Below are 22,100 nucleotides of genomic sequence, written 5' to 3'. Positions count from 1 at the left end.
ACAAGCCTGGGCTCCAGGGTGCACTGAGGCTGGGGACCTCGGGTGGGGGACAGTGGTGTCAGACAACAGGGGTTCAAGTTTCTGAGAGAGGATGACCGCTCTGGACAGAGCCCGAGAGACCCGAGTCTGCAGCCGTGCTAGGAGCCAGGTCCACCCTGGGGCCCGAGCCGCTCCACCCTCCAGGTCCCTCGGAACACCTCCTTCTCTCGCACCCTTACCTTTCTGGGGGATGGGAGGGTCCCTGTGTAGCTGGAGCTCCCAGACAAGGGCAGGCCTGGGGTCTGCGGGGGCTTTTTCAGAACCACTACACATTCGGAGTGATGTCACCCTTCCCTTCTCCAGGAGGCCAGGAGCTGGGCCTCCTCTGGCCCCCGAAGCTTCTGCTATTAGCTGGTTCAAGTGTTGCTGGGCTGCCACCCTCCCAGTCTCTGCTGCTGTGTGGCCTTGAACAAGCTCCCCGCCTCTCTGAGCTCTGCACAGGTGCTCCCAGGGGTCCTTGTGCTGGAGTGCTGGGGCCAAGCTGCCCCCAGGTCCCTCTGAAGAAAGTGCCCCGTTCAGCATGGCTTTCAAGGTGGCCTCCTTGGAGCCCCGGCCACTGTCTCTCACGCTTGCAGACCCGCCGCCCTCCCTGCCCTGACCAGCCTGGCCTGGACGAGCTGCCTCTCGGCTCTGGGATGGTCGGCGCTCGCTCCATTCGTCTGGAACTTGGGGGGGAGTTTCCCAGGGCCACTGAGCCCTAGTATGCTCCTGCAGACAGGACCCTGGCAGTCCTCTCAGTGCGGGGGAGGGGTACCCTCCAAGGCCAGGTGAGGGGCAACCAGAGTTCCCTGGGCAGAGCTTGGTACACTGTTAAATTCTAGGGTGTAAGACCTGCTCCCAAAACACCAGCCTCGCTAACAGACGTTCCTGGACCCAGGCACTACTTGGAGAGATGGGGAGCTCAAGGGCGCTGTCTGTGCACCTCCACCCCTGCCTCCCCCCAGCAGCTCCCCACCTGCTGGCTGCTGCACACAGAATATCCCCGAGGCCCCATCTAGAAATGCGGGCCAGGAGCAGAGGGCGGGCAGCCCTGTACGACCCCAGGAGTGAGCGTGTGCATGGGTGCATACATGCATGCGTGTGTGCAAATCTGCATATGAGAGTGTGTGTCCCCATGTCTGTGGACTCACCTGCCTGTGGGTGCCCATGGGCCCACGCGTATGCAGCTGTGTGCTGCACACCCCCTGGTGGCCCCCCAGACCCGGAGCCCCAGGTGAGGGCTGGGCTCCAGGGTCCCCAATGCGTGTTTCATCTTGTTCCATAACACTGTGCTTAGGTGGGCGGGGGCACGCCCGCTAACAGTGACTGCAGCGCTCCCAGAGGTGCCTGGCGAGGTCAGCTGGCGGGCTGGGCAGACCCGGCTCCTCTGCCGCTGGGCTGGCCCCCAGGGGCGTTGCAGAGGGGCAGACAGTGGGGCCTGAGCAGCATGGCCTGTGCACCCATCGGGCAGCCTGCTTGCGGAGGCGTGTGGTGTGGCAGAGGCAGACGGCAGGGGGAAATCATGTTCCCTGAGAGATTGACAGATGGGCCTCGGGGGAGAGGCTTCCTGGTGCAGGTGGCCTTGGAGCTGGACCAGAAGGAGGGAAGGAGGGACACCCCCAAGGGCCTGGCCCATGCAGGGGTCTAAGCAGGAGCAGCCTGGCATGTGGCAACACAGAGGGTGGCAGGGGTGAGTAGGTACCAGGGAGGGTGGCAGCAGATGAGAGCAGAGGGCAGCAGGGCGGGAGGGTCCAGGCAGCTGTGTAGCCCTCTCTACAGGTGGGCACTGAAGCAGGTGCTCACGGATGACGGTGCGAGATCCCCCGTGGCCCTGGGCAGTGCTGAGGGCTCCTGCCTGGGTCCCGGTGTCCTGACCTCTGCAGACTGTGTGCCTGTCTTCCTCTTGAGTCTCTGGCCCTTCCCTGCTCAGCCTGTGCACTGGTGTGGTCCCTCCCATCCTGCAGTTTGGGCACTGAGGTCCTTGGAGAACTGCTGGTGTCTAAAGAGCACCAGTCAGCACGGGCGTCGGGGGTGACCCTTCCCGGGAGTGGTGGCCAGTCCCAGAACCTTTGATTTCCAGCGGCTCTCCTGAAGCTGGGCGGTCAGCTGCACCAGCAAGCGTGTCTGGATCCACACGGGCCCTTGGGATGCACCAGATGAGACACTGTGGTCTGGCAGCTGAGGCCAGGGGGTGGCTTCTTGGGCAGAGCCAGGCGTGGACAGATAGCCCTCATCTCTTCCCGCGTCCACCCTGCCCCAAACCGTTCTGCACCCCCTGCTCCGTCCTCCTTCCAGGCCCTGCTTGGACTTCCAGGGCTCCCAGCACCATCAGAGTTAAGGCCCTAGTTCTGCATCATGTCCAGAGTGCGGCTGTGTGGTGTCAGCAGGCTATGGGACTTGTTCTAGGACGAATCGGCCAAGAACTAAGTCGGGATCCTTTTCACACCCCCTGAATATGGGTCTCAGGGGAACAGGAGGGATAGAGGCATTTGTGGCTTCCGTGGGCAATGGGTCCCGCCTTTCAGCACGAACCCCCAGCAGCCTCGCGGCTGCCTCCCTGTCAATTGTGAAGACATCGTTTTCTCCCCACGTGCTCCTCTTATCTGCCTCCTGTTAAAGGATCTCAAATATGCACCCCGATAAGGTGGAACGCACCCCCGCTTCCCGGTCCCATCCAACACCAGCCTCCACTTTCCCCCAAAGTAATTAAGATAAATGCAGCTGATAATTTGCCCAGGATTCTTAAACAGACCCTCGGGCCGTATCTCAGATATAATTTTACCTGCTAAGGTTTATCTGAGCACTCGGGTAACAGATAGTTTTTAAGCAAAGCGGCAGCTTTTGAAGCAAAAGGAAAGGGGACTGTTTGTAAAATAAATGTCACAAGGAGCCGCCACGGCAGCCCCTCAGTGCAGGCTGTGCCGACCGAGACCCCGCCTCATCTGGGCTGGCCACCCTGCTCTGCTTGCTGCCCAGGATTCGAAACCCATTGTGGGGCTGGCTGGGAAGGGGCTGGTCTGGGCATGGAGGGGGTACAAGAGAGCAGCCTGTGGGGGAGGCTGGCAGGGGGTAGTCATGGGGCGGTGCCCAAAGCTGTGCCCCTCATGCTTTTCCAGCCTCGCTAGTCAAGGATGACCTGGAGTGGAGACCCTGCCTGGTTGAGCTGGCATGCAGAGCGTCCATCGGGGAGCAGGCCAGTGGGGGTGGCTGGTCCAAGCCACGGGCCAGCAGTGGTCCAGGCACAGGGTGGCCTGGCGGCAGGGCCAGTGTCCAGGGAGGTGCAGCTCAGGGCACTTGGTCTGGACAGGCAGCCAGAGGCAGGCAAGGGTCTATAAAGGGGCCTGGTTGTGCCTCCCAGGGGAGCATTGTGTGTGGGGGTGGCAGAGGGTGGAGGGGGACGCGGGGGTGGGGGCAGGGTCCTACTCCAGGCTCTGCTTTAGACAGGCCAGTCTCCTGGGAGCCTCAGTTCCCCATCCACACCTGGTCAGGCTGGAGCCTGGCTGCCCATCCCAGCCTGGTCCACCTAGCAGCACCTACATCTTGCCTCCTGATCGGTGTCTAGGAAAGGGGGGCAGCCTAGGGGGTGTGTGTCCACGGCATCTCTGATCCGCCAGGAAGACCCCCAGTGGCTGCCCCCTCGCCAGCCTGCTCGCCACCCCAGCCCCACCGCACCTCCCGGCTGGGGGACCCATCCCCCACGCCATACCTGAAGGACCCTTACCCATGGCCTGGCCACGCATGGCCGAGGGTCACCTCCTCGGAGGGGCTTCTCAGACCCCTGTGCCCGCTACCCTCAGCCAGACCCCGCTCCCTCCCTCTGCCCTGGTCATGACCAGCTGCTTCAAGCTCCGTCCTGAAAGGCGTCACGCCATGCTGCCCTCACCACATGGGGACCGACCCCCTCTCCAAGCCTCTGTTCCCACCTGTAACAGGAGTGAGCACTGGCCACAAAGAGGGGCCATGAGGTCAAGGCGGTGTCCACACGGTCCTCTGTGGTTAGTGCCGTTGCCTCTGCACCATCCCTAAAGCTGCCAGCTCCTCAGGGAGGGAAAGATGCTGCAGGAGAGGGGGACAGCTGCCCAGCCTGCCCCCGCCCATACCTGCTCCCCACGCCCGTCCAGTCACCCGGTGCCCGGCCAGCAGAGGCCACACACGGGCGCCGCCAGGCCAAGGCCAGGATGGAGCAAGCGTGCAGCCTACTCTTACAACTCATCCGATGCTGACCGCTTCCCAAGGGCACTGGGGGCCAGGGACACAGGGCAGGACAAGGGCACGAAAGGACAGATGCCTCTACCCCGCCTCACAGTGGGCCTTGCCCCTCGCAGGTGGAAACCAGAAGAGGCCGGGTTCCTGCCTGTTTAGAAGGTGCAGCCCCACCCCGAGGAGAGAAACATCCTAACAGGGGAGTTAAACATGCCCACCTCTGGGCAGGCCGGCAGCAGGGAGACCGAGGAGGCCACAGGGCCTCAGCCAGGTCCACTGCCGGCCAGAGGTCCCGAGTCACAGAAGATGGGAGCCCAGGCGGCCTGAGGGATCAGCAGCCCCAGCCCCTCGAAACTGAGGCTGGAGGGCCCAGGGAGCCTGGGGGTGCTTAGGGAGGGGAGCTGGGGCACAGAGCTCTGACCCAGCAGGGCCATCTGTGCTGAGCTGCCCAGACACCCAGTATTGGGGGACAGCCCCCCAGCAAGGGCTCCCAAGATCATTCCTGCTTCACCGGTGGACACACACATAACTGAAAGCGCTTCTCGGAAGAGGCAGGCTAGAGAGAACCCTGGAGGAGCAGTGACTTCATTCAGAGCCAGCATCTGCGGGCTTAGTGTGTGCGGTTCTGTCCAGCCTCCCAGCCACAAGCCTTTGAGGCCAGAGCTGTGATCACCCCATTTTGTAGCCAGAAGTGCTAGAGCCAGAATTCAAGTCCAGGCCCAGCTGACCCCCCTGCCAATGGTCTCCCTTTAGAAGTGAGTAGGAACTGGGAAGGTGAGGGAGGAGGCGGGGGCATCCGGGCAGGGGCACTGCTTAGACAAAGGCCTGAGAAGGTCTGGGGGAGTGGGCGGGAGTGGACAGGAGGGCCAAGATCAAGGACGAGAGGCCACAGCTAAAACAGGGCAGGTTGAAAGGAGAGCTGAGGGCAGAGGGTCAGGAGCAGAGCCTGGACTCCCTGCTGGGGCCTGGGGTCCATGGGGAGGGGGGAACGGAGGGCAAGGGCCCAGGCTTGCAGCAGGACACCCCTCACCAGGAGCTGCCACCCACACCCAGCTGGAGCCAGCCAACACCACCATGGGCTTGAGTTACCCAGAGGCTGGGGCCAGGTGGTGTTTCTGAGTGAAAAGGAGACGCCTGCACTCCTGGAGTTCCCGGGGGCAGGCCAGGGTCTGGGGGATTGGATCTCCCGACTTCAAAGGGGCCCCAGGCCTGCTGAAACCCACACCAGCCAAAACCAGGGGGCTTTGCCAAGAGCCTGGGAAGGGATGGGAACCCAAGACCGGGCACACGCTGCCCCCTGCCTGCCCCGCTGTTCTGAGCACCCAGGACAGGCCGTCAAGTCCTTGAAGGGGCAGCCAGTCTGGGGTACCCTGAGTGCTGCAGGCAGAATGTGGGGCCCATTAGCTCTGCCCACAGGTCTGCACGTGGAGGCAGGGCCACCTCAGGAAGAGAGGGGCCCTGAGGTGGGGCCGGAGTGAGAGTCACTGGGTCCTGCACAGGGCAAGCACAGTCCCCGGAGGCCTGCCTCACACTGCCCCACGCTCACTGCATGTTGTGTGACTTGGACAATTTACACGACCTCTCTGAGCCTCAGTTTCCTCCTCTGTGGTTCCTGTTGATGTTTCACAGCAGAGTCAGTCACTCACCACCATGTGACAGACGCCTGACCTAGTGTCTGATCTCTGAATGAATGAGTGACTGAATGAATGAATGAGTGAATGAATGAATGAATGAGTGGCTGAATGAATCAATGAATGAATGAGTGAATGAGTGGCTGAATGAATCAATGAATGAGTGAGAGTGAATGAATGATGAATGAGTGAGTGACTGAATGAATGAATGAGTGGCTGAATGAATCAATGAGTGAGTGAGTGAATGGGAAGCTGCCTCCTGTAGACCCTCCCCAGGACTTGGCCTGCCCCACTCCAGGCAAGGGCACGCTTTCCACCCTGTGATGCCAGAAACCTCCACATCTCAGGGTTCTCCACATTTCACTGGGGGGATGCACGTCGGCACAACCACCAAGAGTTGTCCTAGTAGTTCCCTAATGCTGTATAACAGACAGCAGCTTGAAATCTAAGGGTTTCTGTGGGTCCGGAATTTGGGCAGGTATTCTTTTCATCAGCCGCCAGTCGCCACGTCCAGCCCCTGTTGAAGGGGAGGGACTTGGGCTCCACCTTTTGGAGGGAGAAGGATCAAAGCTTTTGTGGCCAAACGTTGAAACCACAACAGTGGTTACCTGACAGTGTCTTTAGATCACAAGTGCATTTGCCCTTGACCGAGCTGTTTTTTCCTTTGGGTTTGTTCTCCTGGTCTCCTTACACGTGTTCATTGCTCTACTACTTATAAAGGCCCAGAGAGGGCAACCCAGCATCTGTCCACCCAGAAGGGTCTTGGTGTAGGCGTAGCTGTTCCGCAGAATGTTCTATAGCCATGTGTTGGTGGAAAGGTGGATAGACAGATATCAACCAGGAGTTGCTCTATGGGGTGCTGTGGAGGTACCACCAAGGTTCACTGTTAAATGCAAAAAGTGAGGCACAGTGCGTGCAGTGGACTATCTCTTGTTGAATAAAGGGGAGAGATGGAAATATTTATTTACATTTGCTGGTATTTGCATCAAGAAACTCTGGAAACACAAGAAGCTGCTTCCTATGCTGACCCATCAAGGCAGGGAAAGAGCATCCGTGGGCTGGGGGTGGAGATGGGGGCATTGTGAAGACCTCTCACTTCAGACTTTCAAACCACAGGAACCTGTGATCTATGCACATGAAATACCATGATAAGAAACGTAAAAGCACTCTTAACCCAGTGCGAAGGCCATCAGCTGACCCCAGCCCTGCAGCCCAGCCCCGCCCCTGCCCCACCAAGGCTGGGGGTCCCCAAGCTCACCCAGCTTCCCACGGCCCTGCCCTCAGTGACTTTCCAGGGGCTCTGCAGGCTCCATGCTCCCTCGCCAGCTTCCCCTGGGGCTCTCGGTCCCCAGCCAAGCACCAGAGCGATGCTGACATACTCCCCATTTTCTTTGCAGCCAAGAAATCCCCACCCACAAGGAAGCTGCTCAGCAACCCAGCTGAGGGCCGACTCCCAGGTATGTAGAGGGGATGGCCAGCGTGAACACTGGAGCTGCCCGGCCCAGCCCCCACCTGCCCCACTGCCCCATCTCCTTCCATCTCGCTCGCTCACTCAGGCAGTGCATCTCACCCATAAATCAGGGGTGATGATAACGCTCTGACCTCTCGAGCCAGTGAGAGGATGAGAGGAGTGATGGGAAGCACTCCGTGCCCTGGCCCACAGCAGGGCCCACAGGATCTCAGGGCTCTGTTCTGCCATCATTATCTGTTCAGCACATGGCCCCCAGGAGCCCTGCCCCCATGGGCTCTCAGCCCTTGGAGCCCTTGGAAGGGGAGCAATGCAGCCCAGAGCAGGGGGGAGGCCTCCACCTCGGAGGGAGGGCTTCCTCAGTAGGCAGGACTGGCCTGGCTGGGGAAGGGGCAGAGTGGGCGACATGATGCCCTCTGCTGTCCAGCACCTGGACCACAACTCCTGAGTCGAGGAGTCCCTGCCCTAACCTCAGAGCTGGCGGCTGACCTCCCTGGACTGCCCCAAGAAAGCCAAGGAAATAAGTGAGGCAGCCAGCCAGCCCCAGGCTTTGTCTGAGAATGAGACACCCAGAGCCACTGGGGTGGGAGTGGGGTCATGGGGTCACAGAGACAAGAAGGGGTCCTGGGGCTCCCCTCACACAGCATCTCCCTGCACTCCAGAAGCTCAGTGTTCGGGGTGGGGCTTTTCTCCAGAGGCCTGTGGATTAAACTCATAATTACCAAGTATCTCTTGGTACCTCACACTGAGCTTCACGTGAGGGTCATGAGCACATGGCAGACACGTTTGCCCCAAACAGCAGGTCAACTCAGGGCCCAGGAAAAGGAGCCATCACCTTCCAGAGGCTGGGTGTCCGCTGCAGGGGCAGCAGGTGGGAGCCTCGGCCAGATGTGCCCTCTGTCCTTCCTGGGCTGTCCGCCCTGGCATCCAGTGCCTGTTACCCCCACCGTGGGGCCTCTGCAGATCTGGGAGCCATGTGCCACATGGGGCCTTACTGCTCAGGGCCTGGCTGGCGCCCAGCAGGGCTGCTCAGGGGTGGCCAGGGTCTTCGCACACCTCTAGCCCCCAGCAGCATTTGCTCTCTTTTCCTTCTTCCTCCCCACCTCCAGCCCACCCCCACCAGCTAAGCCCTCTCCTCAGTCTAGCAGGAGCTCATTTTCCCTCATCTCTTGAGGGACCATCAGAGCCAAGCCGCCACCCCTAAAAGGGAAGGCTGTGTGCCCACCACTTCTGCTCCAGCCTGCCACACCCCCAGGGGAGCCACAGAGCTCACTGTCCCCCACTCACTCTGTCCTTTCCTTGCAGGCTCCAGTCAGGACCATGCAAGCAGGCTTCTCCAGGGCTCCTCGAGGGGCCAGGATGGCCGCCCAGCCCGCTTTCTGCGGCCCTCCTCGGACCACAGCATCCTCCTAGCGCCCAGGACGGAGGGGCCATGCCTGGGGAGCAGCCCCTCGGAGCGCCACCCCCAACCATGACCGGAGACCTGCAGCCCTGCCCAGCGGCCAGTGGCACGGGGGGCCCCCTGCGGCCCCCCAGAGAGATCAGTGCCCTGGCCAACAGGACCACCAAGGCCATGGGCAGCAGGGCCCAGGCCATGGACGACCCCAAGACCCAGGTGCAGCAGGCTGGAAAAGGGGTGGCCGAGGCCCCTCTCCCCAGAGTGCAGGCCCTGAGCAGCGTCCCCAGCAAGGGCAGTAGCCCCCAAACCCCAGCGGGAAGCAACCTCATGCAGGCTCATGTCCGGCGGGCAGGCAGGGTGGCCGGCAGCCCCCAGCAGCTCTACAGTCTGAGCATCGCCAGCACAAGGCCCAAACCAACCCAGGATGGGAAGACCCCTGAGAGCCTGCAGCCTGAGGCCCTCCGGCCCCTAGACGCAGAAGCGCCCCCAAGCCAAGGGACCAGAGCCAGTCTCAGGCCCGGCCATCCCAGGGCCGAGGTCTCCCCTGCCCCGGAGGAGCTCAGCTTCCAAAAGTGCTTCCAGGAGACCCCCTCCAGCTTTACCTCCACCAACTATACCTCACCGAGTGCCACCCCCGGGCCCCCGCCCCTCAGGGCCCCCCAGAGCAGGGGCACCAGCCCCTGTCGGCCGGCCTCCTACTTGGAATTCCAGGCCAGTGGGGCCGACGCCTGGCCTCCCCCAGCTGAGAACAGCTTCCCAGGTGCTAGTTTTGGGGTCCCCCCCACTGAGCCGGAGCCCTTTGCCGAAGGCGGAAGCCCTGGGGCGGCGGCCTTTCAGTACCCCTTCCCGGAGCTGCACGGGCCCAGCCGGAGACCCTTCCCAGAGGACATGGCTGGGCCCAAGTACCCCGAACGGGCGCTCGTGCTCGCCTTCCACCAGCCTCGGGGGGCGTGGCCAGAGGCGGTGGGCACGGGCCCAGCCTACCCCGTGGCTGCCTGCCCGGCCCCCCCGCCCCCACCCTGCTTCTCCAGCCGACCAGGCAGCCTCGAGGCCCCCAGCGACCGTGGCGGTGTGCCTCCTCCCCCGAGTACTGCTCCCCCCGCCCCCAAGCCCTTCTCGGAGAGCGCAGCTACCTTCCGGGATGGTTTGCACGAGAACATGACCAAAGTGCTCCCTGAGAGACCTCCTTCAGCCCACGAAGGGCTGGGGAGCCCCAGGGGGCCCCCAAACTCCCTGTCCCAGAGGCAGTTTCCCGGGCAGGCCTATGGAAGCCCTGGAGCCAGCGGGGTGGGCACCAGCCCAGGGCCTCGGGACACAGAGCTGGCCGCCTCAGGGCCCCCCACCGCAAGACTGCCCTCACTGTGGGACCCCGCCCCAGCCCCTTACCCTCCACCTCCCCTGGGTCCCCTAGCCACCACGTTCTTCGAAGCCCAGCCCAGCCCAGGCCAGCGGCTCAGCCTGCCCCAGAGCCCCCCGCTGCCCTGGCCCCAGGTGCTCCCAACCGCCGGGCCCAGCCCCCACCAAATGGAGATGCTGAACCGACTGCCCTTCCCCCCGGGGGCCCCTGAGTGGCAGGGGGGCAGCCAGGGAGCCCTGGGTGCTGTGGGCAAGACAGCCGGGCTGGGTGAGAAGCTGGCCGTCCTGAGAAACAGCCCGGGCCAGCACGGCAGTGGCTCCCCTGGCCTGTTTGCCTACAACGGGCTGAAGGACCCAGGAGCCCAGCCCCTGTTCTTTGGGGCAGCCCAGCCCCAGGCCTCACCCCGGGGACCCCCTGGCCTGCCCCCGCCCAGGGTGGTGGGAGCCTCCCCCAGTGAGTCCCCCCTGCCCTCGCCAGCCACCCACACAGCCAGCAGCACCTGCTCGTCACTCTCCCCACTGTCCAGCAGCCCAGCCAACCCCAGCTCGGACGAGAGCCAGGTGCCTGGGCCGCTCGTGCCCTCTGCCTTCTTCCACCCAGCCCCTCACCCACAGGAGGCTGGCAGCCCCTTCCCGTCCCCCGAGCCCTCGCACAGCCTCTCCATCCACTACCAGCCAGAGCCAGCCAAGACCTTTCCTTTCCCCACAGAGGGGCTGGAGGAGACCCCATTCCCCAACTCGGGGCTCCAGGCAGGCAGTGCGGGCCTGGAGGGCTTCCCCCAGGGGCCGCCCCCCTACTCTGCCCACCACTTCCCCCTCAGCAGTGCCAACCTGGACCAGCTGGACGTGCTGCTCACCTGCAGGCAGTGTGACCGGAACTACAGCAGCCTGGCCGCCTTCCTGGGCCACCGGCAGTTCTGCGGCCTGCTGCCAGCCAGGGCCCAGGACAGCCACCAGCAGCCCCCGGGGCTCTCCGCGCCCCCCAGAGTGCCAGCCGGCAGGACCCCGAGCCCGCTCAGCCACACCAGAACAGCTCCCTTCCTGCTGGGCGGAGACCTCCGGCCCGATGGCAGAGACGACCCCCTGAGGACGAGCTTCCTGCCCGGCCCCACCGCCACCCCCTTCCCACTCCCCACAGGGGACCTGGACCTGGAGGACGCTGCCAAGCTGGACAGCCTCATCACGGAGGCGCTCAACGGCTTGGAGTACCAGTCTGACAACCCCGAGATCGACAGCAGCTTCATTGACGTCTTCACCGACGAGGAACCTTCCGGCCCCAAGGGCCCCGCTGCAGGGCAGCCCCCCAAGGCCAGGCTGGGGGCAACACCAGAGAACAAAGCCCCAGCCCCAGCCCTGCCCCCAGCAGTGGATGTCCTGCTGGAGACCCAGCCCCGCCAACCGGGGGATGGAGGCAACCCGGCTGGCCCCAGGCCCAAAACCCGCTCCCTGGGCCCAGCACCTGCAGAGACAGATGAGGCCAGCCTGGCTGGCCAGCAGAGGAGAGGAAAGCGGTTCAAGTTGTTCCGGAAAGAGCTGGACATGGTTAACACCACCAAGAGGCCTGGCAGGGGCTCCAGGGCCACCCGCCTGAGGCCACGGAGGAAAGGCCGGGCTGAGGCCCGTCCGCGGGATCTCAGAACTCAGGCCCCCAAGAGCCACACAGACCCCGGGGGCCGGGCCCCGCCAGTGGAGACCAGGAGCTCCCGGCGCCTCCGACTGTCCCCTGGCCAGGACTGCAGGCGGAGGCGGGCGCGGGGCGGCACCTGGAGCAAGGAGCTCATCCACAAGATCGTGCAGCAGAAGAACCGGGCTGGCGGGCGGGGGCCGGCCCCCGGCGCCGCAGACAGCGCAGACGGCGGGCCCCAGCACTGCGACTGCGCCGCCGCCTCCGAGTCTGAGGAGGAGGACGGACCACGGCCCCCCGGCTCCCGCTTCAGAGGCCGGCCCCGCCCCAGCGGCCGGCGATGGCGCCGGGGTGAGAAGAGGAAGGAAGTGGACTTGACCCCAGGCCCCAGAGAGGACGGGCAGCAGCAGAAACCCAGGAAGGTGGTGAAGCAGGAGGCTGCGAGGTCCAGGGGCTACCCAGGCCCCGAGGAGCCGGGCAGGCCTGGGCCAGGCCCCAGCCAGAGTCCCGGGGCCCAGGGTCCATTGCACAGCCCAGAAGCTGGAGTGAACCCAGAGGAGAAAGGCCCCCAGCATCTTCTGCAGGATCTCACCGGCACCGAGATCCTAGAGGAGAGCCATCCACCTCCAGGCTTCCCTCAAGACACTGAGACCCCTGAAATCACTGATGACCTTCCCCCTGATGCCACGGAACTTCACAAGGAGGCTCCGGGCTCCTCTCCAGCTCCCTGCAGGGGAGGCGGCCCCTGCCCCTCAGCCCCAGAGCGACCACAGCTCCACGGGGAGGACACAGTGCTGCCCTTCGCAAGCTCACCCACATTGGGTGCACATCGGTGCTCGGAGCCAGTCGCCTCCCAGGACAGAGAGGACCCGCCTGCCTCTCCATCCGGAGAATCACTGGTGCCTATTGCTAACGCTGTCCATACGGTCCACTCGGACCCCAGCACTCTCTTTGTGAAGACCCCTCGTCTTGGAGACTCCATGGAGGCTCCAACTGCCAGAAAGGGGCCTCAGCCCTACAGTAGGCCCCGCAGTGAGCTGTTCCTTGGACCCAAAGACCTGGCCAGCTGTTTCCATGAAGACCTGGGCTCCCGGTCCTCAGCCCTAGACAGCCCACTAGCCATTAGGGCACACCTCCGCCAGGATGACCACGATGCCAGTTCCCCAGAGCCAAAGCCACCCAGGAGCCCACCCTACACAGGCGTCACAGACCCAGGCAGAGGCCAATCGGCACTGGCCTTGGAGCCCACGCCCCTCCCCTTGGGGCTGCCCAGGGACAACTTCGACCCGCCGACCTATGGCAGCCTCTCTGGGCACGGGGATACCCCTGTGCTGCGTGTGTGTGCTGCTCTTCCCCCGAGGAAACCCCAGCTAGACCCACCGTACCCCTTGTTTCTGCCTGAAAGGGGCTGGTCCCTGCTGGAGGAAGTGTCCCCGGTGCCGCCTGGCCATCCAGACCTTTTTCTCGGCCTCTCAGCGGAAAAGACTTTCAGTCAGCAGCGTCCCACTCAAGGGCCCGTGGCTGCCAGCCTCAGTGCTCCGCCCACCAGGGCTGTCGAGTGTAGCACCGCCAGGACCGGCGACCTGTCTGAGGAGGAGCTGGAAATCAAACGGCTGGTCACGGAACTGGAGAGTCAGCTGCAGAGCAGAGGCCCACAGAGGGCCCCAGGAGAGCCGTGCAGGGCCAGCACTACTGCCCCCCGGGAGCCACGTCCACACGGGGAGGGGGCAGACACCACGGGGGATGCCCTGGCAAGCCCCCAGGAGGAGTGGCCCTCACCCTTGGCCCCCAGCACCCACAAGGACGTGGTTCCTCGGGGTCCCTCCAGCCCCATGGGGGCCAGCCTCAGTTTCCAATCAGTGCAGAAAGCCAGAGTCCCAAAGACAAGGCTCCCCAGGGCCGAAGGGGGCCGAAGGGCCCACCAGGAAGTCTGCGTACCGGACCCCGTGTCAGATGTGGGGAGTTTAGCAAAGTGCAGCCCAAGCCTGGAACCTTCGCTTCCTAAGGGTCACGGGGCCCCTGGAACACAACGTGGCCAAGGCCTCCCGCTGCTCCTTCCCCGCCCACCGAGAGGGGGGCTTTCCCCGGGACCCTGCAAGGCACCTGGGCCCTGTCAAGATCCTCTGGAGCTGGAGGCATTCAGCAGCCCCACTGCCCATCTAGAGCCTGGCTTGGCATCTCGGGGTGCCGAGCTTCTGCCTCTGGGCACCACCCCACCTTCTGCCGCCATTCATAGCAGCGCCCCCAGGGGACACTCTGTGAGCAGCACAGGTGAGCCAGGAGGAACAGAGCTCCTGCCCCCTGTCGCAGCTGTCCCTGGCCCTGAGGGCAAGGAGGAGTTTGTGCCAGTGGGAGTCTCTCCAAGTTGTGCCTCCGCACCCAACCCCAGCCTGGGCGAGAGGCTCCAGAACCCAGCCTCCAGCCCACTTCATCAGCTGCAGCTCCTGGTGGCCAGAGCAGCTGAGAGGGGAGATGATGCCCGGGGCTCAAGGGTGACCCCCACTGCTGATGCCCAGAGCCCTCTGCACAGCAACCCCTCAGACCTGGAAGGCGATGGCAAGGAAGGAGAGACAGTGGCCCACAGCCCTGCCCTGGGCTCCCTGGGAGATGTGCAGATGACCACTGTGGCTGGACGTCAGCTGGAGCCAGACGAAGATGGACATGCAGGCACACACGGCCAGGCCAGGAAGCCCAGGGGCCAAGCCAAAGCTGGCCACCTGAAGCCAGGCGACCGAGGGAGGCCAGGGAGACTGGACAGCTGCACCACGGCCAGCGCCGACCCTGAAACCACACCGGCCGGGCTGGTCGGGGCTGCAGACCAGCTGGGGGCACAGCTCCAGGGAAGCAGGGCGGCCATGGGCCTTTGCAACGAGGCACAGGCCACCCCAAGCCCCACCTCCTCTGAGGCAGACTCTGCAGTCCCAGCCTTGATGGCAGCCCACAACCCAGACAGGCCCAGGGACTGGACTCTGGAGGTGGTGGCAGCTGGCCCAGGCCTTAGGAAGCATCTGCTGTTCTCTGGGGAAAGCCCAGAGCCCCCCACCAGGGACCTGGCCAGCCGCACCCCCTTGTCCACCTCTGCAGCCCCCTCTGATCCCTGTGGCCTCAAGCCCCTACACCAGGAAGGCCCTCCCGCGGCACCTTCAGGGGAGCTCAGGGAACTGCTCCCAGCATCTCCATCCCATGGGGGCGCTGCCAGCTCTCAGCTTCCGTCGGCCTCTTCTCCCACCTGGACACCTCCAGAAGGGGCCGAGCGCAGCCCAGAACCCACAGTCACTGTGGCACCCCTGGCAGTGTCCCCGTCTTTGAAGACAAGCCGCCGTGGCCTCGAGGAAAGCCCAGCTCACCACCCTCTCCTAGGGAACAGCGGCGCCCTGGAAGACCCTCCCAAGCAGCCCAGCTTCATCAGTGTCGTCAGTGCTGCCCATGGAGGGACCTGCCCTGGAGGTCATGTGTCAAAAACCCTAGAAGCTTCCAGAAAAGAGAGGCCAGGGGACTCCCCTGCCCGTGCCACCCCTCCCCACCCAATGACAGTCAGCATTCCGGGAATGACTGTCAAGGCTGCTGCCCTGCCCAGCGTCCCCACCACAGATGGCGTGGGGGCACTCAGAGGTCCCAGGGCTGAGTGGCCAGACCCCAGGGGAGTTCTGCCTATCACCCACCCAGATGGGCTGCCCACAGGCTCCTCCTCCAAACTCCTAGGCAACAGGGAAGGCCAGGGTGTCACCACTGTGCCCACTGACCCTTCCACACGTGGGGCCATGTGGCCAGATCCCCACACTTGCCAAGAAGGCAAGGCTCTGGCCAGCCTCCAAGGACAGGAGAGCCTGGAGACACCTGGGGCCAGGCCCCCTGCCATTAACAAGGCATCTGAGGCTGGCACCAGGGGTGTGCCAGTGACCTGCCCTCCCACAGACCTCTGCCCAGGCAGCACAACCAGTGACTCCAGAGCCCACTTCCCCCAAAGTGCTCTCCACCAGAGACCCCAGGCAGATGCCCTCAGTCCCCAGGACCTCAGACAGAAGCCGCGTGGCTTTAAAAAGAAGCCGGTGTTCACTGAGAATGGCCACTGGAGGGGCGGAGACCCCAGCGGGCGGCCGGTGACCTGCGAGGTCTGCTCAGCGTCCTTCCGCTCTGGGCCGGGCCTGAGCCGCCACCGAGCCAGGAAGCATGGGCTGCACAAGGGTGCTGCGTCCCAGCCAAGCCCAGCACCCTCACCTGCTCCCCAGATGTGCCACCGCCCCGGGAAGAAGAGTCGCAGAGCACTGGGGAAGGAGGAACCTGGGCGCTTGGTGGAAGACCCCAGCCAGGCTGGGGAGCCGCCCCCTGTTTGTGGCTCTACAGCTCCTGAGGATGCCCTGGGTCCCGAGATCTCCAAGGGGCTCAGGCAGGGGCTCAGCCTTCTGGGAGCTCCAGGCTGTCCCCCAAGCTGGGAGCCACACACTCCGGATACAATCAGGCAAGGGGTGGACGTGAGGCCTACAGAGCCTAGGAAACAGGACCGGCTGGGGAGGGAAGAGCTCCGACCCAAACAGGCAGAGAAAGGTGGGAGCCAGAGGCGTGGCAGACCACCCACAGATTTCCCCAGCGAGTCAGAGGGGAAATCTAACAAGAAAGCGAGGAAGCCCAGAGCGAGAAGGTTCCGGGAGGAGAGCAATCCCCAGGTCCCCGCTGATGTGACTCCAGACAGAAGCTGCTGGAGTCCATCCACCTCTGCTGCCAACTGCTGCCGTGTCTCACCCAAGACAGAGCAAGAGACCAAGGCCACGCAGTTGCCACCCGCAGCCACGGACCCGGAGGAGACCCCTGCACAGAAGCCACCTGGGGACTGGGTGGCCTGTCCAAGGATGGCGGAGGGAGCGCCTCCAGGGGAAGGGCCAGGGGAGCAGAAGGCAGCTCTGGCAAGAGGGTGTGGGGGACCCAGAGAGACCAGGACATCTGTCATCTGCGAAGAGCCACCGAGGGTGACTGGGGCTAAGCCTGCAGGGAGCAGCAGAGAGGCTGACAGCAGGTCAGGGCACAGTGTCTGGGAGGAGCACGGGCCCCCCTGGGGCCCCCGGGGCCCCCCTGAGACTCGTGGTTCTGAAACAGGTGGCGCCATCAGCAGTCCTTGCTCCCAGGCCCCCCCGCGCAGCCCAGCAGAGGGGGTCCCAGAGCAGGAGGGCACGGCTCCTAAACCTCCCAGCCCGGAGCACGGGGACCCTCTGAGCTTGTTGGATGATGAGGCCTCTTTCTCCCAACTCTTCCCCCTGGGAGACCGCTTGGCTCGGAAGAAGAACCCCCGTGTCTATGGGAAGCGCTGTAAAAAGTCGAAGCCCCCACCCCAGGTGGAGCCCAATGGCCAGGTAGGGGGCAGTATCACTCTGCCCTCTGCCCGCCTGCCCACAGACCTCAGCGACTCTGGCTCGCTCTGCCTGTCCCACGAGGACCCATGGGGTGATGAGGCCACCGATCTACCCGAGTCCTTCCTCCTGGAGGGCTTCCTCAACAGCAAGGTTCCGGGCATTGACCCTTGGGCCCCAGGCCCCAGCCTGTGGGCCCTAGAGCCCCACCTGGAGACGAACCCCTGCTGCGCCGAGGACCACCCATCGGAAAACATCCCCAAGCTACACATGGTCCCGGCAGCTTGGCGAGGCCTAGAGCTTCAGGCCCCCGTGGACGAGGTCACTTCTTCTCTAGGAGATGCGAGCCCTGAGCCTCCCAACCTGGAGCGAGAGCACTACGACTGCGGGGTGCCCAGGAGTGCCGCGGACCTGGAGACGCTCGGCACCAAACTGGAGATACAGGACCCATGCTTCCTGGGACCCTGTGAAGACCCTGTGGGTCTCCCCAGCACCAGCTTCTTGGATGTCAAGGCCACCGCCGGTTCCCAGGGCCCACGGAGCAGGACGGAGGCGGCGGACGGAGCAAGAAGGGCCGCAGGCGAAGGCCAGCGTGCCAAGGCCAGAAGAGCGTCCTACAAGTGCAGGGTGTGCTTCCAGCGCTTCCACGGCCTGGGCGAGCTGGACCTGCACAAGCTGGCCCACAGTCCCTCCCCGCCCCCCACCTGCTACATGTGCGTGGAGCGCAGGTTCGGCTCCCGAGAGCTGCTCCGGGAGCACCTGCTGGAGAAGCACGTGCAGAGCAAGGCGGGGCTGTGGGCCTGCGGCATGTGCTTGCGGGAGGTGGCTGACGTCTGGATGTACAACGAGCACCTGCGGGAACACGCCGTGCGCTTCGCCCGCAAGGGGCAGGCGCGGCGGTCGCTTGGGGACCTGCCCGCATGCTGGGAGGGCGGCGGCGTGGTCACGCACTTCCTGAGCGGCATCGCGGGGCAGGCCTCCAGATCCCACCGGGGCAAGCGCTCCGTCGCCGGCAAGGCAGGCGGGGGCTGCGCAGAGGCGTCGGGGCCGGACGCGGGAGCCGGGAAGGCGTTCCCGAGGGAGCGGCCGAGGCCCCAGGCCCGCAGCCGCGGCTGCGAGGCGGTCGGCGCCTCGGCGCAGGGCAGTCCGTCCGCCTGCGCGCGCCCCGCACCGGCCGGCGGCGCGTCCCCCGAAGCCCGTCCCCACGGCGAGCCCCAGCTCCCGGCCGTCCCGGTGCACCAGGATTGCAAGGACCCGGCCCGCGACTGCCACCATTGCGGGAAGCGGTTCCCCAAGCCCTTCAAGCTGCAGCGCCACCTGGCGGTGCACAGCCCGCAGCGCGTCTACCTGTGCCCGCAGTGCCCGCGCGTCTACTCGGAGCACCAGGAGCTGCGCGCGCACTTGGGCGGCGAGCACGGGCTGAGCGGGGAGCTGGAGTTGGCGCACACGCCGCTGTACGCCTGCGAGCTCTGCGCCAACGTCACGCACATCAGCAAGCGGTCCTTCGTCTGCAGCTCCTGCAACTACACCTTCGCCAAAAAGGAGCAGTTCGACCGGCACATGGACAAACACCGGAGGAAGGGGCAGCAGCCCTTCACATTTCGCGGCGTGAGGAGGCCCGGCGCCCCTGGGCGGAAGGCTTCGGCCCGAGAGGGCACGCTACCTAGCAAACGGCGCAGGGTGGCCGCTCCCAGCAGCCCCGCCAGGTCCAGCGTGGACGGGCCTCTGTCCCAGAGCAGCAGCCCCACCCCGAGTGAGGGGTCCCTCCCAGCCCTGCTCCAGCCCTGCCCAGAGGCAGCTCCCAGCACCACCGCCGGGGAGCCCGGGACCCCAGAGAGGCCCATAGACCCTCTAGGCCTCCAGGAGCTCCTGCCCCCATCCTTGTCTCCTTTCCCAGCGGCCTCGGCTGGTGACAAAGATGGCCACAAGCCGGACCAGGCCCTGGAGAGCTCTGAGGATGAGGCCTCCCCAGGCAGCCCTGAGCACCTCCTCCAGCAGGCTTTCCCACTGGGAGGCTCCCTGCCCCGGCTGGGGACCGCAGACCAAGAAGTAGAAAAGAGGGCAGTTGGCCCGTTCTCAGGGAAACACAGGACCCCAAGTGCACCTGGACAATGTGCCCCTGACCATCACCTAGAAGCCCCCTCTCTGCTCTGGAAGGAGAAGCAGCTGTCCACGTGTCTCTTGGTGCCTGCAAGGGCAACAGGGGGCCCCTCCCACAGAGGCAGTGCCCCCAAGTCTAGGGGCTGCGGGAGTTTATCAAAGGACAGGTCAAGCTCATCCACGCCCAGCAAAGCACCCAAGATCCCAGGACAACTGAAGAAGGTGGTAGCCAGCCCTGTGCCCAGAGAACTCCCCCGTGGCACTGAGGAGAGGCTGAAGCCCACCACCCTCAAAGCCAAGCCAGGCTCCCAGGGTGCTGGAGGCCCCCGGCAGGGCACCAAGGCAGTGGGCGGCAGCCAGCCCCAACCAGCCAGTGGGCAGCTCCAAAGCGAGACAGCCACCACCCCAGCCAAGCCCGACTGCCCAGGCCAGGGTCCCACCCCAGACAAGGCCCTCCCTCGAGCCCTAGCCAAAGGCTACCCCAAGGGGCCAAGGGAAGCTGGTGGCCAGGGGCTGCGAGGGAGCCTGGGCCCCAGGGAGGACACAGACAGCAGTGAGAAGAAGAGAAAAGGCCGGGCCCCGGAGCCAGCCAGGAGCGAAGGTGTGGGGAGCCTGTGCAAAGGCCCCTCGGCCCCCGAAAAACCCCCTCGGGCCCCCCGGAAGCAGGCAACTCCCAGCCGTGTGATTCCCGCCAAGCCCAAGCCCAGGCCCAGGCCCAGTAGCCAGAACAGCTCGATGCTCCCTCAGCCCTCAGAGGTACAGAAGCGGGAGCCCAGCCATGCCTACGGGGACCTCAGATGCAGAAAGGAGGGGCTGAGCAAGGCCCTCCCCCAGACAAGACCTCTACACAGGGCCCCCAGGAAGGGTGGGGCTCTCCATAGTGCGGAACCCCCTAACCCCCAGGCCTGCCGCACAGCCGAGTCCCAGAGCCACCTCCTCAGCCAGCTGTTCGGTCAGAGACTAACCAGTTTCAAGATCCCTTTGAAAAAGGACTCTTCTGAGTAATTTATAGGAGCCAGCAAGTGCCTGGGAGTGGGACTGGGGACGAACTCGCAAATGGGGGACCCTGGTCTTTTTTGAGGAGCTCCAGTCGTCTGAGAGTTGCCTGGTGGCCACATCTTAATTCATCTGATGTACCGTGAAAATGCTCCGACTTTAGTGTTAGAGCTGCAACTCTGATGCCTTGAGCAGAGCCCGGGGTGGACAGCAATCCCTTTCTAGCTGGTAGGTGAGGTTGAGGGCTGGGCCAGCTACAGCCTCTTTGAGGCCATGCAGCTATTTATCCAGTACCAAGAAGTTAAGGAGAGAGTGGCTCATCCCCCCAGCCCCATGTGCCCCACAGTTAAGGCCCAGTATGCCACAGAACCCCTCGCTTTGAAGGGGCCCCCAACCCTTGTCATCTAACAAGAGTTAAGTTGAGGCAGCCACCAGTCAGATGGTGGCAGCCTCCATCATAGTGTCGTTGCTGCTGTTGCTGGAATTCCAAAGCGACCCTAGAAATCAGATGGGGGCCAAAGAGCCATCTCTGAGCTGCCCAGCCCTACAGAGCACAACAGGCCTCTGACCAAAGGGTTGTGCCGGCCACTGTCTGTGCTGCTGACAGAAAAGCTGGTCTCTAGTGCACCTTGACCCCTGGTCCTCTGTCTCCACCCCCACCACCTCCACCCCAGCCTCCGCAGTTGCCCTCTCTAGAGCCTGCCTCCTACACGGAGCTCTCTGCTGCAAGTATGAGCAATTTTACTCTGAAGTTTCTGGTGCTATTTTCATGTAATGTGAATATAGGCTTCCTTGATTTGTTTTACCTGGGGGATGGGGTCGGACCAAGAGGTGCTAGGGGTCATGCAGGCTGCCTGAGGCACCAGCTGCCCGAGAAGCCCTGACTGGCTCCCAGCCGCCTGCGCGCAGCCCCAGCCCTGCGGTTGGTCGGAGCAGCCAGATGGGACCCTCAAGGCCGGCTCACGCACTGACCCGACCCAGGGGCCGGCACACGTGTCCTTTCTACAGAATCATGTCTTCACGGGAGCAGGAGGTGGGGAGAGGCTACCTTCTGTCCTTAGGTGTCTCTGAGGTTTGTGGTTTGTTTTGTTCTGTTTCTTCATTTTAACCTTAGGTACAGTGTGTATGTCAAAGTTCTAATTTTGATATTTCGAAAGAGACCAAATCAAGCCCAAACTGCCTTTTTTTGTAAAAGGTGTGTGTGCCACTCAGAGTGCCTCTTTAGTGCTGATGAATAAACCCGGGGCGGGGGGGGGGGGCTCTGAGGTTGTACTGTAAAAACCGTAGCAATCCGTGCTGTCAAATATATGCCCACTGTTGTCACAGGGCGCCTCCGCCGTGGCCTCTGTCCTCCCGCCAGCCCCACCCTGCTGCCCCGCCGAGCTGCCACCCTCGTCCTGCCCCAGGGTCACCTGGCCCTGCAGAGCCTACTGGCAGTGCAGCGGTCCCACCAGGTCCCAGACCTGTTAACCCGGCGAAGATAACGCCTCAGCGCTGTGGGCCCCTCTGGGTTAGGGAACCAGAGGGCAACAGACAGCAGGGGGCACCAGACCCAGAGACCTTCCCCCACTACAGGCTCTGACCCCTAGGGACCCCGAGTCCTGAAGATGCCTCCAGAGACCCCTGTGTCAGGGACAAGTACTTGGAGGGCAGCAGATCCCTGTCCAGCCCCTGACAGCTGCCTGGGCTTGGTGGGGGCAGAGTGGGGGTGCATCTCTCAGAGCAGGCCCCCAACCACACCTGCTGGACAGTGGGAGGGGAGCCGTGCCATCCACAGGGAGACAGGTTCTGCACATGGTGCAGGGACCACCTTGCCACAGCCCCACCCACCCACCATTCCCCTCGTCCCACCAGGCCCTGGCCCCGCACTTCCATCCACCAGGGACACCCTGCCCAGGTCCTTGCCCTCAGCCTCAGCCCCTCCCATCAATGCCCCCTGCCCAGCAGGCTGCCTCCTCTGTCT

At 64.0% G+C, this 22,100-nt stretch overlaps 1 protein-coding gene across 2 annotated transcripts in view; it reads left to right on the top strand.

The window, feature by feature from the left end:
- Positions 1 to 21,462, top strand: part of ZNF469 (zinc finger protein 469) — a 123,561-nt gene extending 102,099 nt beyond the window's left edge. For both annotated transcript variants that reach the window (XM_040253712.1, XM_040253711.1), the window contains exons 2-3: positions 7,250 to 7,309; positions 8,626 to 21,462. In XM_040253712.1, the coding sequence (XP_040109646.1) occupies positions 8,753 to 20,146 (11,394 nt within the window). In that variant the 5' untranslated portion in view covers positions 7,250 to 7,309; positions 8,626 to 8,752 and the 3' untranslated portion in view covers positions 20,147 to 21,462. The remainder of the gene's footprint in view (positions 1 to 7,249; positions 7,310 to 8,625) is intronic.
- The last annotated feature ends 638 nt before the right edge of the window (positions 21,463 to 22,100 follow it).

The sequence above is a fragment of the Oryx dammah genome, unplaced genomic scaffold, assembly GCF_014754425.2.
Source record: "Oryx dammah isolate SB20612 unplaced genomic scaffold, SCBI_Odam_1.1 HiC_scaffold_13, whole genome shotgun sequence".
Lineage (NCBI taxonomy): Eukaryota > Metazoa > Chordata > Mammalia > Artiodactyla > Bovidae > Oryx > Oryx dammah.
The sequence above is the reverse complement of the archived record's forward strand: the minus strand, read 5'-3'. Positions and strand labels throughout refer to the sequence as shown.